Source organism: Coregonus clupeaformis, chromosome 18 (assembly GCF_020615455.1).
Source record: "Coregonus clupeaformis isolate EN_2021a chromosome 18, ASM2061545v1, whole genome shotgun sequence".
NCBI classification, from domain to species: Eukaryota; Metazoa; Chordata; class Actinopteri; order Salmoniformes; family Salmonidae; genus Coregonus; species Coregonus clupeaformis.
In genome coordinates, this window is record NC_059209.1 from 23,469,966 (window position 1) to 23,486,410 (window position 16,445).

The 16,445-nt window shown below is 41.1% G+C and overlaps 1 protein-coding gene across 2 annotated transcripts in view; it reads right to left on the reverse strand.

Moving 5' to 3' along the window:
* Positions 1-1,981: 1,981 nt before the first annotated feature.
* The window catches only part of LOC121550950 (fibrinogen C domain-containing protein 1-like), a 188,879-nt gene continuing 174,415 nt past the window's right edge, over positions 1,982-16,445 (reverse strand). For both annotated transcript variants that reach the window (XM_041863415.2, XM_045226822.1), the window contains 2 exons: positions 10,668-10,847; positions 1,982-4,934 (listed from right to left, as the gene is read on the reverse strand). In XM_041863415.2, coding sequence (XP_041719349.1) covers positions 4,672-4,934; positions 10,668-10,847 — 443 coding nt within the window. In that variant the 3' untranslated portion in view covers positions 1,982-4,671. The remainder of the gene's footprint in view (positions 4,935-10,667; positions 10,848-16,445) is intronic.

A 16,445-nucleotide genomic window follows, 5' to 3' on the forward strand; every position in this document is an offset into this window, starting at 1 on the left:
AGAGTTGACATTTTGGAATATGGCATTGTCTTGTAGGATTGCAGCGCGGATCTGTCTCAATGTGATGGCATTATTTGCCATCACCATGTTACAGATCTCTTGTTCTTGTTGTTCATTGAGAAGTTTTCCTCTGCCACCTGTGCAAGGTTGTCGTCCAATCCTAGATATAGAAGTCAAAGGACAACACTCCATTCGTAATGTATACCTTATGTATTCCTTACAGAATGAGTTACCTATGTAATTGTATTGTTGTTTTACTTACAGTAACTTTACCACAATTCTAATGCATCACTGCACAGTGACTGGAATACTACTGTAAACTGTATCATCAATACTGTAGAAAATAAACTATTCCATAGTTTATTTTCTCCAATGTTTTTCTTGTCATTTTTAGTATCATAACATCCCATTGAGGTAAGATATTACTGTAGGCCTATCACACACACACACTAAATGAATAGGTAAATATGTAAATAAATATATTTCTTGCTCTATGCACAGTGTCCTGTCCTATACAACATATAATTCCATCATTGACTGACTACATACCTGTTTTCCCTGCGAAAGGTTTGGATGATGGAGGAGACTGTTGAGCGAGGCACATTAGGCTGCACTCGGCGACCTGCCTCCGCCATTGTGAGGCCATGGTTGATGACATGGTCTATAATTGTGGCCCGAATTTCATCCGGGACAGCATGGTGTCTTCGTGCTCCTCGGCCTCTTCCCCCTATTCCACCACCACGCACCCTTACTCCTCCTCCTCCTCTTCTTCTTCTTCCTCTTCCTCGAGCAGGCAGTTGCCCTTGTTCATTTACTTGGCCAGGTGCCTCCATGTTCAGAAATTGTACTGGTCCTGCATGGTCAAGCTCTTTACATACATGTTTGGCAGCATTCACAGTCATGGACAGCACCTGTCAGGTAACTAAACATACTGTTTGATTGGTCATCTGAGATGTGTGAAACTCCTCCTTCGTTAGTCAAGTTCTAGTTTCACCTGACTGTCAATTGCTGTAATAAATTTATCAAATGTTCCAAGGGATTCATATATGGTATTCATGGTATTATGTTCTTGACTAATTTTGACAATTGAACAGACTATTGTGCATGTGATGACTTATACAATGAAATGACGCTGACACGTTTTGGAGCGAACAACCATTAGACTGAGAATCAACAATCAGTTTAGATCAACAAGATCTATTCACTTGGAAATTGTGCTAAATGTAGGCTACCTGTACTTAATCATTTGCAAAGATGTACTGAGACATTGAGACATGTACTTAGACATTTGCAATTTGATGAAATGAATGAGAAATTCAATTCTGTTGTGAACAATTGCCAAGTGGTTTGGAGGTTTGTCCATGTAGTTTTGAGAATGTAATTTCTGTTTCAAGAAATGAGCCAAACCAATGGAGAAAAACTGTAACTGGTTGTTGAAATAACAACACTGAAAAAAAAAGTGTTGGTCCCATGTTTCATGAGCTGAAATAAATGTTCCTTATGCACAAAAAGCTTATTTCTCTCAAATTTTAGGCACACATTTGTTTACATCCCTGTTAGTGAGTGTTTCTCCTTTACCAAGATAATCCATCCACCTGACAGGTGTGGCATATCAAGAAGCTGATTAAACAGCATGATCAATACACAGGTGCACCTTGTGCCGGGAATAATAAAAGGACACTTTAAAATGTGCAGTTTTGTCACACGTCACAATGCCACAGATGTCTCAAGTTCTGTTTTGTTTTTGTGGTGAAAGATGTCTTCAAACAACATTAATGCACAATAAAATGTGAATATGAGACTTGCTACATTACAAGTGTAACCAGTTTGGAGTTTTGCACCAAGAGTTTTGAAAATTCACCACATACTTGTGAAAATAGCACTAAAGCAATTGAAAGAACTGTACTAATATAGTAGCCTACAGTATATCTGTAGAAAAACTCTATTTTTGTCCCTTCCCCCAAATGACAAACTGACAGTATTCTGTTATTGAGAATGTTTTATTTAACGTCCCTCTTATGGTGGAATTGTCATCTAATTGAGTAACTATAATGAGTTATATGATTAGGCTACAATCATAAGAAAGAAATAACAAAGTTTGTAAAATGATAAATGTTAGTACTCTATTAAGCTTTTAAACATACTTTACCACCTAGCCCCTTCAAACCTTTTATTTTAAAATACTGTGATGAGACAACTTTACACATCTAAACACAATGTTGTTGTTTTTTAATTCCTTTTGAGACCAAAACAAAAATTATACTGAATGTCAATCTGAAGATCTGATTATAAAGTGCTCATATTGGACTGAGGGATCTTTTACAACAACAGCTTACCATTATAAACACACTCAAAACAATACCAACATTACAATCTCACCTTAAGTGTGTTTCAGCCAAACTTAAACAGACCTCTCTACCGATCACCATATTGGTGAGGTTAATAAGATATGTTTTCACTCAACCTTTAAATAGAAAGACTAGCTGCATCATGACAAAACAAACAGTAAATTAAACATAAATACAACATTACAGTAAATTAACAATGGCTGCAACATACTACAGAATGCATAGAAGACCACCACATTCCCGGAAAACACACCACACAATGTTGTCTCAACATTGACTCCAAGTTGTGAGCCTCAATGTGCCATTTCTACTTTGTAATAACATTTGTCACTCTGACTTTTATAGCTGAGGAGGCACCACCAGATCTGCCTTCAAATACTATTTCAGGTATTTCAATTACTTTTCAAGACATTTCAAAACAATTATTTATATATGACATGTTTAGGTCTTATTTCACTTTTTAATCACAATATGCAACCCATACTTTACATTGGTGTCTCATGAAAGAGGACAAGATGCCATGTTACTTTTTTTTAAACCATAATGGTTTCAAAAAGCCTGTCGGACATTGAGCAGCGATCTGGTCTGAAGATACGCCCTCCAATGCTAAAAAGCCACTCCACAGCTGCGGAGGATGCTGGGACATGTAAGTACTCAGCAGCAACTCTGCTCAGTGTTGGGTATGTGTGACTGCATGTATTTCAGAATTTCAGAGGATCAGTAGTTGGTGGAAGATATGGGGTGATTAGGTCATCCTCAATTTCTTTTTTGTTTTTGGTAACATTTCATCAGCCCCATCCCTCAACGGTTTAACAAAACAGTGTTGGAGTGATTGCCACTTTAAAGTCACATTGAGCAATTAATTGATCGATTTACTTAGAACATATATTCATAGAATTGTATATAAGCATCTGGCTTTTGCTAAACTTTTAGAGCAGAGTATTTGAGGGTATTTGAAATATGTTGGGTGAAAAGGGTTTCAAATAGTGTTCCAGAAAAGTATTTGAAAATACTTTCAAATACAATTTGGTAGACTTTGTAAATGTTTAAATTTTTATAAACATTCAAATACTCATATAAAAGTAATTGTTTTGGGCTGTATATTTAAAAATACTCAAATACAAAACAAAAATTATTTTTTATAACAGATACAAATGTATTTGAACCCAGGTCTGGAAACCACACAGATGTACAATTGTCTGCTACCTCCAAGGTATCGAACGCAATATCATATCACTGTAAAGAAAGAGAAAGACATACACTCATACGGTACCAGTGGCACAATGTCATTCAACATCTAGGCAAATGAACGGCTGGTCTTTGCAGGGATTGAGTTGCCAGCAGTCGTTGTATTATGTCACAAACAATGTTAAACTTTTTTTTTTTTTTTTTTGGGGTGCCCATAGGGGAATCTACATTTTTGGTACTCTGACTGAGTAAAGGACACAGTTTGCCTTACTTTATCAATCACCTCCTGTACACATATTGACAGACTAGAAGGCTTCAGGAGTAAACAAAATCCATATATTGAAAGGACTAATTTGAGTTGAGTCAAGACAGCATGTCAGTGAATAGACTTGGTTCTCAGTGAGAGAAAGGAAAGCCTTATCAGACAATGAGGTGAACTTATAGGCTAGAACCTACTGTCTGAGAAGGTTTCCACCAACAGCTGGAAGGCTACACAGATCCAGGCCTCTGATTATAATTGGCACGCCGCTGGCCTAGCCCTTTCAGATATTCTCTTAATTCTCTCTACTTTCATTGTAACAGGTCACACACGCATGCTGCTCAAAGCCACTCTTGTGGCATCATTGTCTTTGGAAATGTCATGTAAAAGACAAGGCTGTCTTCTGTGAAGTGATTGGGTTGGCTTTAAAAACCCCTGCGTAACACTTAGGAGAACTCAGGCTGCTGTCAGACGCAAAGTTAACTATACATACAAGCAGCTGGGACAACCCAAATAAACTGTAGGAAACTCAATTCATTCAACTCAATTTCACTCAAGAGAATGAGAGAAATCCTAACATTCCACAGCTTTCCCTCCAAAAGCACAACAATACTGTAGTTCTAACATTGTCTGCATTATTTTGACATAATTCTTAGAAACATGATCAGATCAGCAAAAGGTTAAAAAACCTTGGAGGCTTCGACACAACACCACAAAATGGTCAACGTTTGGAGGGGATTAAGAATGTGTTTGGACAGGGGTTACAGTACGAGCAGATTAAGGTTCAGAGTCCTTATTCTAATTTACGGCAGGTAGAGTGTCTTTAATAACGCCTAAGTCCATCAATCTATGGTTTCTCGTAGTATCTGTTCCCTCTCATTTGTTCTCCTCTGTCGTGGCTCTAATCTTCATCTCAGTGAATTTGAGGGAGTACTGCCAGCCCGTCCAGGAGGACCACTCGATGCCGTCGGCGTAGGAGGTGTGCTGCCCACGCAGGTACTGTCCGTTCAGGTTGGACGTGTGGCAGTTGCGGTACCACCAGGCGCCGTGGTAGAAGGAGGCACAGTTGTTCTCTGAGTGGTCGTTATCTTGGTCCTTGGTGGTGAATTTCATCCCGTTGTGTTTGAGCATTGAGTCGCCTTACAAAGACAGACAGGAGGAGGGGTGGGTGAAGCAACAGGGAGGAGAGAGAGAGAGAGAGAGAGAGCGAAATAGAGAGAGGGTGGGGAATGAGAGAGGTAGCCAGCATTTTAGCACTTTGACAGGATCATGATGACATGTATGGTGGTATATGTGTGAGAGGTTTAAAAAGAAAGACCATTACTGCAGGGTGGAATATAACATTATACTGTTAATATAACATTATACTGAAAACCACAGGGACGGGCAAGTAAATGACTTTGCTACTGCCAGGTTCTGTGTTAGTGTGAGTGAATGAGTTAGTGAGTGAGAGTGAGAGAGAGAGAGAGAGAGAGAGAAATCACTGTCTAAATGTGTTGACATGATAGTTCAGCTGACTTGAATACAGCTTGTTTCCAAAGCTAAGCAGAGTACATAGAGGTAGCTCTGGATGGTATACTTGTTCTCACTGAAGATTATTACCCATTATATCCCACGGGGGGCCAGTATGAAAAATGTATGCACTCACTAATTGTAAGTCGCTCTGGATAAGAGCGTCTGCTAAATGACAAAAAAAGTAATATATACCAGTAAGAGTCAACGTTCAGGCCGGAATTGTTGGACTGTGGCTTCGCATTTTATTTCAATATACCTCTTTATTTAGGTTGATGGCATGACGTTGAAACAATGACGTTGATTCAAACATACCATTTTACTATCAACATTGAAACAAGGTCAAATAAAATATGTCTAATCAATGTGTGTATGTACAAAATGTCTAAGTGGAATTTTCAATGCAATTTCAACGTATATATAGTTCTGATGATTATGTTGAAATTAGATTGATGTAACAACCTGTTAGTCAAGTTAAGTCAATGTATTTAAGTTTAACCCTAATTTCAATGTTTACAACGCTGGTTGAAATGAGATGAAATCAGTACTGGTTGATTACTTTTTTCAAATCCAATGTATTTTCCACTATGATTACACGTCACAATACATTGACAAATTACATTGAAACAATGTCTATTCAACCAGTGTGTGCCCAGTGGGATATGTGTGGGTGGTGTTTGTGTGTGTGCATGCTTGCATATGTCTCTGTCTGTGTGCAGATCAGATGAAGAATGGTGGAGAGGCTGTAGGCTGTGGTGGTGGCCTTATTAAACCCTATGATGTATGTCTCAGGGATGTAATGTAGTAGCCAGTGGCGCGTTTAATCAAATCCCCTCTGTGCAGCACAAAGCTCTACTCTGGAGGTGCTAATTCTGCTGTGGCTGGACCAGGCAGCTCTTAGCGACAGCTGCTTATTGCCCACATAGCACTAATTCAATTTATTTGTATTGATATCCACTGTAGTTTGAGTGGTTAGATCGGGAATTTAGCCAGGACACTGGGTTAAAGGGACATTTAAAAAATGTTCTACGTAATAGTCTTAATCTCCAGCACCACCCCAACATCTACACAAAGTATGTGAAAATTGTGCTTTCCTATGTTTTTTTGTAAAAAAGATAGAGGAAGAAAAGTGTTTCCAATGACATCATCGGTGTGCATCATGTGATTTTAACCAATTATGAGTGGCATTGCCTACTAATTGCCTACTAATTGTCTACTAATTGGTTGATGATGTCATTGGAAACACTTATCTTCCTCTATCTTTTTTTACAAGAAAACATAGAAACGCACCATTTTCACATATGTTCATGTTGGGTTGGTGCTGGACATTTTTGAACTTTCAGTTTAACTCAAAAAATGACATGGGATTATTACAGACCTCATGATTTGTTTTGTTCTTGAAGGTGATGAAAGAGTATGGTGATGATAATAGTAAAATCATGCAGTACACAAAGGGCAGTGTCAGTTTATTAGGGCAGTGTAGAACTATATCAGTCTGCCTCTCTTCCTATGGAAAAAGTACCCCAGAGTATTGTAGGCCCAACTATTGTACATCTATTCTATGCTGACTTTAACTGCTTCAACACGCTCATGGATTACCAATAAAAAGGTTGGCAACCTTTTAAATATAGAATTATTGTAAACATAGTGGCAGGATATGATAATGACACACTGCATTGATGATTAAACCTCAAACTCCTTAAGACGCCGTTTAAATGGATGCCTACTGTACCATTATAACAATTGTAATGCAATTTAATGTAACATTGGACACATTTTAATCAAATATCCTGGGAGAAACCTACAACAAGAGCAGTGAAAGTATTTAAACATGCACCAGAATTCATATTCATATTCATAGTGAATACATTAAAAACATCAGAGGGAAATTATGAGCTCCTCTACAAGCATTGTACCAAACATATTCAACACTCCTGTGGCCCTAGTAATGATACGGTTAAAACACTTTGGTTAGGTAACAAACTGTCATTAAAGAGTTTCTTTCAAGTTCTGAGAGTAATCACTTAAGGTGTTTACCATGACTAGGACACCCAGGCAGTGAAAAGCTAGTGCGCCTCATCATCACAGGTAACTGCACGTTCACCCTATTTCTCTGTCGGTAAAGTGCTCATTTCATGTTTATATATGATTAACAATTCTGTAGGATATAACCAACATGTTTGTTGTTGAGGGTAATGGTTAAATAATCTTTAATGGGATTGAAAACTAATGATCAAAGAACAAAGGGCAGCGACAGTTTTCTGTGTGAACAGAAGGAGAACAAACGGGTAAAAATAATTACAAGTACTGTCTTAGTCAATATGTGAACATATCCTTTGTCATTGGTTTTGACAGTCAAATCTCATACTGTTCCTCCCAAATGTCACTTAATTGAAACCAACTATATGAAGAACAAATAATTTAAATCCAGGTATTGAAAGCAAACTCAGGACTGTGCTGAAGTCAAAACAGTGCTGCTGCAGCGTCAACTTTTATTAATGGTCCAATGCTGCCGTTTCTATCTCAATATCAAATCATTTCTGGGTAACAATTAAGTACCTTACTGTGATTGTTTTCAATTAAAATGGTAAAAAATAAGAAAATAAATACACTATATTTACAAAGGTCTGTGGACACCCCTTCAAATAAGTGGATTCGGCTAATATAGACAAACATTGGCAGTAGAATGGCCTTACTGAAGAGCTCAGTGACTTTCAACGCGGCACCGTCATAGGATGCCACCTTTCCAACAATTCAGTTCGTCAAATTTCTGCCATGCTAGAGCTGCCCCGGTCAAATTCTGAAGTGAAAACATCTAGGAGAAACAACGGCTCAGCCGCGAAGTGGTAGGCCACACAAGCTCACAGAACGGGACTACTGAGTGCTGAAGCGCGTAGCGCGTAAAAATCTTCATTACCGAGTTCCAAACTGCCTCTGGAAGCAACGTCAGCACAATAACTGTTAGTCGGGAGCTTCATGAAATGGGTTTCCGTGGCTGAGCAGCCGCACACAAGCCTAAGATCACAATGCGCAATGCCAAGCGTCGGCTGGAGTGGTGTAAAGCTTGCCATCATTGGACTCTGGAGCAGTGGAAACGTGTTCTCTGGAGTGATGAATCACACTTCACCATCTGGCAGTCCGACACACAAATCTGGTTTTGGCGGATGCCAGGTGAACGCTACCTGCCTGAATGCATAGTGCCAACTGTAAAGTTTGGTGGAGGAGGAATAATAGTCTGGGGTTGTTTTTCATGGTTCGGGCTAGGCTCCTTAGTTCCAGTGAAGGGAAATCTTAACGCTACAGCATACAATTACATTATAGACTATTCTGTGCTTCCAACTTTGTGGCAACAGTTTGGGGAAGGCCCTTTCCTGTTTCAGCATGACAATGCCCCCATGCACAAAGCGAGGTCCGTACAAAAAGGTTTTGTTGAGATCGGTGTGGAAGAACTTGATTGGCCTGCACAGAGCCCTGACCTTAACCCCATCGAACACCTTTGGGATGAATTGGAACACCGACTGCGAGTCAGGCCTAATCGGCCAACATCAGTGCCCGACCTCATTAAATGCTCTTGTGGCTGAATGTAAGCAAGTCCCTGCAGTAATGTTCCAACATCTAGTGAAAAGCCTTCCCAGAAGAGTGGAGGCTGTTATAGCAGCAAAGGGGAGGACCAACTCCATATTAACGCCCATGATTTTGGAATGAGATGTTTGACGAGCAGGTGTCCACATACTTTTGGTAATGTAGTGTAGCTTCTTAGCGAAGAGCAATTTCTCAAGCAAGAACTTTGCTAGAACTGTCTGGGAGGGGTCTGAGTGGGGAGGGGAAAACTAGTTATTATTGGCTGAGAGGTTTGGAATTCTCTTTCTTATTGGTATATTAACTAACAGGCCAAAACTCCATCCCAACAAAAAAAGTCTGACATTTCAGGAAGTATTTTCAAACAGCTCTTACACTAAAAGGGCATTATCACAATTTTCAAAATTTCATAGTATTATTCCAAGCTCATAGGGTGGAAATATAAACTGAGTGTACAAACATTAAGGACACCTTCCTAATATTGAGTTGCGCATTTGTAGGGGCATGGACTCTATAAGGTGTCGAAAGCGTTCCACACGGATGCTGGTCCATGTTGACTCCAATGCTTCCCACAGTTGTGTCAACTGGCTGGATGTCCTTTGGGTGGTGGAACATTCTTGATACACATGGGAAACTGTTGTGCATGAAAAAACCAGCAGCGTTGCAGTTCTTGCCACAAACCGGTACGCCTGGCACATACCCGTTCAAAGGCAGTTAAATGTTTTGTCTTGCCCATTCACCCTCGGAATGGCACACATACACAATCCATGTCTCAATTGTCTCAAGGCTTAAAAATCCTTTAATATTTATCCTCCCCCTCATCTATGCTGATTTAATTGGATTTAACAAGTGACATCAATAAGGGATCATAGCGTTCACCTGTATTCACCTGGTCAGTCTATGTCATGGAAAGAGCAGGTGTCATTCATGTTTTGTATACTCACGATTTTGACTGCACTGGGCCTTTAAACAAACGTCTTATTTTTTTAATACTAGAGCCTCAATTCATCTGAACGAAAACAAGAGAGGATGAAAAATCAACATTAATTAATAAGATTGGGAATCAATGTTGCATGACTCCCTGGCAGCATACGTTTAAAGACAACCTCACTAATTAAACGCGAGTGGAAGCGGTATTCTCCTCCTGCTTTATGATAATCAGACAGTTTGTTTATGTCAGGCTGTAATAACCTAATGGCCTGCTTTATTTGCCGTGGCCACGGAGGCATCCTACAGCTTCATTATCCCTGCCCTTTCCAGCAGCCCCGGAAGGTCACGATTCTGAGGAGGGGGGAACCTGGGACTAACGGAGTGCATGGACCTAATTAATGTCCAAAAGAGCCCCCCGCGAAAGAAGAGCTGAACCGTGGAGAATCACTCACACACACACACACACACACACACACACACACACACACACACACACACACACACACACACACACACACACACACACACACACACACACACACTCTGCCTGGATGCTGCTGTTCATAATCTACAGCTGATGTAGAACAAACAACAGCCAGAGAAAGACTCTCGTACTGGTGGACAGATGTCTGAATTTGATTTTCCTGATGTTTGGAAATTGTATTTCTTCCCTGAGATGGGGGCATTGACCAATAGGAAGATCAGTAGGACCAATAGGATTGTTTTACAGAAGGTTCCCCCTTTAGACGAACTACAATTTATAAATGCTTTAAGGGGCATTTATAAAGTCTATGAAACAAATGGGTACGAGCCACACTAAAAGGCTACAGTACAGTCGGGTATTGCAGTACCTGCAGTGCCTGAGTAATCAGCAATAGTCAGCTGGTATCCATCCTCATCCGGGTCAACGGAGAACAGTCCCACTCCAAAGGCTCCATACTGGGCGAAGGCTGTGCTGTTCTCAAAGTCCTGCAGGTCAATGCGCAGCTCGTAGTTGGCTTGGATGGTCAGGGCATGCATCCTCTTCAAACCTGAGACGAAACACAGAGGAGAGGCTCGTCATGATCTGACCTGAACAGCTGTGAAAAACATTATTACTCTGCCCTTTTTAAAGTTATGCCCCCTCCGTTCTAGACTTTTCATAAATAAGTCTATATAACACGCTGTCGGTGTTAGAATCTTAATATCACAAACAGAACTGGAGTTATAACCAGTTTTAGGAGGGCATGTCATTTTTTAAATGGTTTCCCCCATTGCCCCTCCTTCTCCTGACAGTTGAATGTGCAGTGCCCAGCTGATAATGACCCCGATAACTGCCTAGAAACTGAACCTAAACGAGTTGATGAGCGAGGGGAAGCGAGCGATGCATGATTCTGTAATCACCAATTGTTGATGAAGAACAGGGTGGGCCGTTCTATTGTATTGATCTGTTCTAATTATCATCTCAAAACGGTATGGACTCTATATCAGTGCACCGAATCCAAGCAGTCTTATCAGTCTGATCTTGCCTACTTGAAGTAGGCTACACAGTGAGAGTGTGTGTAATTGTAAATGCTGAACGGCTTTCAATATCTGGGAAAAGATCCACATCGGGCAGCAGCGGAGCAAGTGTCAGAGAATGTGGTGATGAGGCTTGTGGAATCTTACGTTGGCAAGGGGAGAAATGTCACCATGGACAATTTCTTCACTTCACTGTCATTGGCGAACAAGTTGCTTGCAAATAAAACAAGCCTAGTCGGCACCATGAACAAAATGAGTCGGGAGCTCCCTCCCTCTGCACAGAATAAGCCACCTCCACAACGGTGCTGAAGAATGACAAGACAATAATAAAGAGAGAACCGTAAACTATTACGCACTACAACCAAACAAAGGTATGCCAAAGTGTGTCAAGCAAGTGAAAGTTACGAAGATTTGTGTCAACTGTTAGGATAAGGGATAGCTAAAGGAAATCCAACTGCCATTGCGTGAAGACGAACACAATGTAAGCATGAGCTGACAATAATTGACTATGTTCATTATAATGCCATTATTGCTTTTGTGATGATTTTCACTATTTATCAAGGCCACTTGGTGCTTATATTCATGTTTAGGCTACTGATGTTTTCATCATTTCACCTCGCGTCTTGCTGACCGTGCGTCTTGGTGGTTGGAGTATTTATTTTATTTTGTCATTATTGAACACATAAAAAAAAATATATATATATTTTTACATATAGCCTACAGTAACACAAACTAATGAAAATGCTATTGTTATTTGAAATAAAATAACAATTGTATTCTAATGTTACCCAAGGCCTTCATAAACACAACCAAATTATTATTTTTGCGAGAGCATATATGAAATGTATTAATTACACTGTTAGAATTTGGCACTCAGAATGACTGCTCATTGGCTTGAAGGGGGGTCCTTAGAGGTCCAGCAGTTCTAGTGTTAAAGATGTAGAAATAGGATTGACACAATGAAGCACTTTCATAACTTTCCATCACTGAACCATTACAGTGTCCATGGCACAGTAACCAACTTTTCAGGTGTTTCGGACTAAACTTTCATAGTGTAAATTAACCATTAGTTTGTTAAATTGTGCCCCTGGGATCCCAGTCATGCTGTCAGCCATCGTGGGCAGCAGTAGTTGAAGACAAGGCATCTGACAGCCAGAGGCAAGGGTGCTGTAGAGGGGCAACACACTCTTGGATCAATAGCTCCAGGGGGACCTTATTCCAGGCAGAAAAAGAGAGGTGAGGCTTTACACCACCATTTGCCCCTATTTCTCTGCAAGTTCTGTACATGGGTGCTTGGTAGGGAACTACTGTGCTCTGCCTCATATGAATTCTCTTTGTAGGCCATAGACTGGTGTATGTGCTGTACCACCAGGACAGAAAATCAATAGGCCAGGAGTTTTTGCCGGTGCTAAGCCAAGCATACTGCGTTTCTACAACTGTTGTCGACAGTTGTGGAATACCTCGAATGGTTCCCACAAGTGAATCTCTACTGCAGGTGGCCACATTCGTTTTCTCTGACTGCATCTTGTTGTTTGAAATGCTTAGCAGATGCTATAGGATCATCAGACGGACAGCCAGTGAGGACAACATTTAGGAGAAAGTCACAATTAACATTAATCACAGAATTATCCATAATGCTCTGTATGCACATTGTCCTTGCTGTGCTACGGTACGATGGTCTCAAATACCAGAAATAGCTAATGTTCTCACACAGACATCTTGGAACTCATCGCTAGCACGGTGATTGACCGATTCACTTCAGGGCTGCTGGAGGAGCGTCTAAATCGATTTTAGATTAAGTTAAACTCCAAAAGGTTCAGCACTCGAGAATAACCTTAATAGTGTGACTGGGCATGGAGAGCCACACCAAGTAATCGCTCTACACCCTAACCTGTCCCCCTCCCGGTGCAGAGACACACAGTTCAAACAGCGGGATCTGTTTGATCGGCTTCTCCCAGCAGCAGGCATTTTGCCGTAGTCCATCATCAGGCATAAACAGTGTTGTTTAATGGGTTCATTCTACTGCAAATAGATGGGCTATTTACACTGGAAGGTCATCATTACAGTTTTGACAATGGCACCCACAGATGCAACAGTGAGCCCACTCGTACACCTGTATCGATAGAATGCAAGGGCTTTTCCCTCTCACGGGGCACCATTTGTGTAGGGAATGTTCCTTTTTGTAAGGGTTTGTTACGATCATATAAGAAATTAATAAATTATGAATTATGAGATACACTATACAGTACCATTCAAAAGTTTGGATACATCTACTCATTCCAGGGTTTTTCTTTATTTTTACTATTTTCTACAATGTAGAATAACAGTGAAGACATAAAAACTATGAAATAACATTTATGGAATCATGTGGTAACCCAAAAAGTGTTAAACAAATCAAAATATATTTTATATTTGAGATTCTTCTAAGTAGCCACCCTTTGCCTTGATGACAGCTTTGCACACTCTTGGCATTCTCTCAACCAGCTTAACCTGGAATGCTTTTCCAACAGACTTGAAGGAGTTCCCACATATGCTGAGCACTTGTTGGCTGCTTTTCCTTCACTCTGCGGTCCAACTCATCCCAAACCATCTCAATTGGGTTGAGGTCAGGTGATTGTGGAGGCCAGGTCATCTGATGCAGCACTCCATCACTCTCATTCTTGGTCAAATAGCCCTTACACAGCCTGGAGGTGTGTCGGGTCATTGTCCTGTTGAAAAACAAATGATAGTCCCATTAAGCGCAAACCAGATGGGATGGCGTATCGCTGCAGAATGCTGTTGTAGCCATGCTGGTTAAGTGTGCCTTGAATTCTAAATAAATCACAGACAGTGTATATACACAAGTATGTGGACACCCCTTCAAATTAGTGGATTCGGCTATTTCAGCCACACCCGTTGCTGACAGGTGTATAAAATTTAGCACACATCCATGTAATCGCCATAGACAAACATTGGCAGTAGAATGGCCCGTACTGAAGAGCTCAGTGACTTTCAACGTGGCACCGTCACAGGATGCCACCTTTCCAACGTGTCAGTGTGTAAAAATCGTCTGTCCTCGGTTGCAACACTCACTACCGAATTCCAAACTGCCTCTAGAAGCAACGTCAGCACAAGAACTGTTAGCCGGGAGCTTCATGAAATTGGTTTCCATGGCCAAGAAGCCGCACACAAGCCTAAGATCACCATGCACAATTGTAAGCATTGGCCTTAGTGGTGTAAAGCTTGCCACTGTTGGACTCTGGAGCAATGGAAAAGCATTCTCTGGAGTGATGAATCACGCTTCACCATCTGGTAGTCCGACGGATGAATCTGGGTTTGGCGGATGCCAGGAGATTGCTACCTGCCCCAGATTGCTACCTGCCCCAACACATAGTGCCAACTGTAAAGTTTGGTGGAGGAGGAATAATGGTCTGGGGCTGTTTTTCATGGTTCGGGCAAGGCCCCTTAGTTCCAGTGAAGATAAATCTTAACGCTACAGCATACAATGACATTCTAGACGATTCTGTGCTTCCAACTTTGTGGCAACAATTTGGGGAAGGCCCTTTCCTGTTTCAGCATGACAATGCCTCCGTGCACAAAGCAAAGTCCATACAGAAATGGTTTGTCGAGATCGGTATGGAAGAATTTGACTGGCCTGCACTGAGCCCTGACCTCAACCCCATCGAACACCTTTGGGATGAATTGGAACACCGACTGCGAGCCAGGCCTAATCGCCCAACATCAGTGCCCGACCTCACTAATGCTCTTGTGGCTGAATGGAAGCAAGTCCCTGCAGCAATGCTCCAACATCTAGTGAAAAGCCTTCCCAGAAGACTGGAGGCTGTTATAGCAGCAAAGGTGGGACCAACTCCATATTAATGCCCATGATTTTGGAATCAGATGTTCGACGAGCAGGTGTCCACATACCCTCGGTCATGTAGTGTATATGAGATACTTTTACGACTCTCAACTATGGCACCCACCCACAAGCTGGAGCTGTACATGTTATCATGGCATAATCCCTAATATGAAATCCTATGTACTAGTTTTGCCACTGAAAGAATATGGACTAGAGAATTTGACATATCCCAAATACATACACTGTATGTAAAGACACCCACAGATAACCCAGTGACTACAGTAAATGAACCAGCACAGCCTTCAATTTCCTCTCATGGTGAACTTGTGTGGTTGTCAGTGTTGTCGACACAAACCCTCTTTGATACCCATGCCTTTTTAGGTATTGATCCCTGCTACTGCCTGTTATTCCCTCTGCTGGGAGCTGTCTCCAGAGATTGTCTGACATTCTCCCGAGCCTGCAGATCACAGGGAACAGAGGGTAGGAGAACAACACCGCAGGCCAACAGCTTCATATTCTGGAATACGTTGAATTAATTTCGGCAAACTACACTGTGTTTTGTGTGCCCTTAAACATGTGCTGTATTCACTGCCTATTTCCCCTCCCAGAACAGCCTCAATTCATTGGGGCATGGACTACAAGGTGTCGAAAGCGTTCCACAGGGATGCTGGCCCATGTTGACTCCAATGCTATCCACAGTTGTCTCAAGTTGGCTGGATTCCTTCAATCTTTTGTCTTGCCCATTCACCCTCTGAATGGCACACATACAAGTAACATCAAATAAAATTGTATTTGTCACGTGCCGATTACAACCGTGAAATGCTTACTTACAAGCCCTTAACCAACAATGCAGTTCAAGAAATAGAGTTAAGAAAATATCTACTAAATAAACTAAAGTAAAAAATATAATCAAAAAGTAACACAAGAAAATTACATAACAATAACGAGCATGTACCCCCGCACATTGACTGTACCCCCGCACATTGCCTGTACCCCCGCACATTGACTCAGTACCGGTCAATGTAAATAGTCCGGGTGGCCATTTTATTAATTGTTCAGCAGTCTTATGGCTTGGGGGTAGAAGCTGTTAAGGAGCCTTTTGGACCTAGACTTGGCTCTCCGGTACCGCTTGCCATGTGGTAGCAGTGAGAACTTGGGTGACTGGAGTCTTTGAAAATGTTATGAGCCTTCCTCTGACACCGTCTAGTATATTTTTTTTACATTTTAGTCATTTTAGCAGACGCTCTTATCCAGAGCGACTTACAGTTAGTGAGTGCATACATTATTTTAT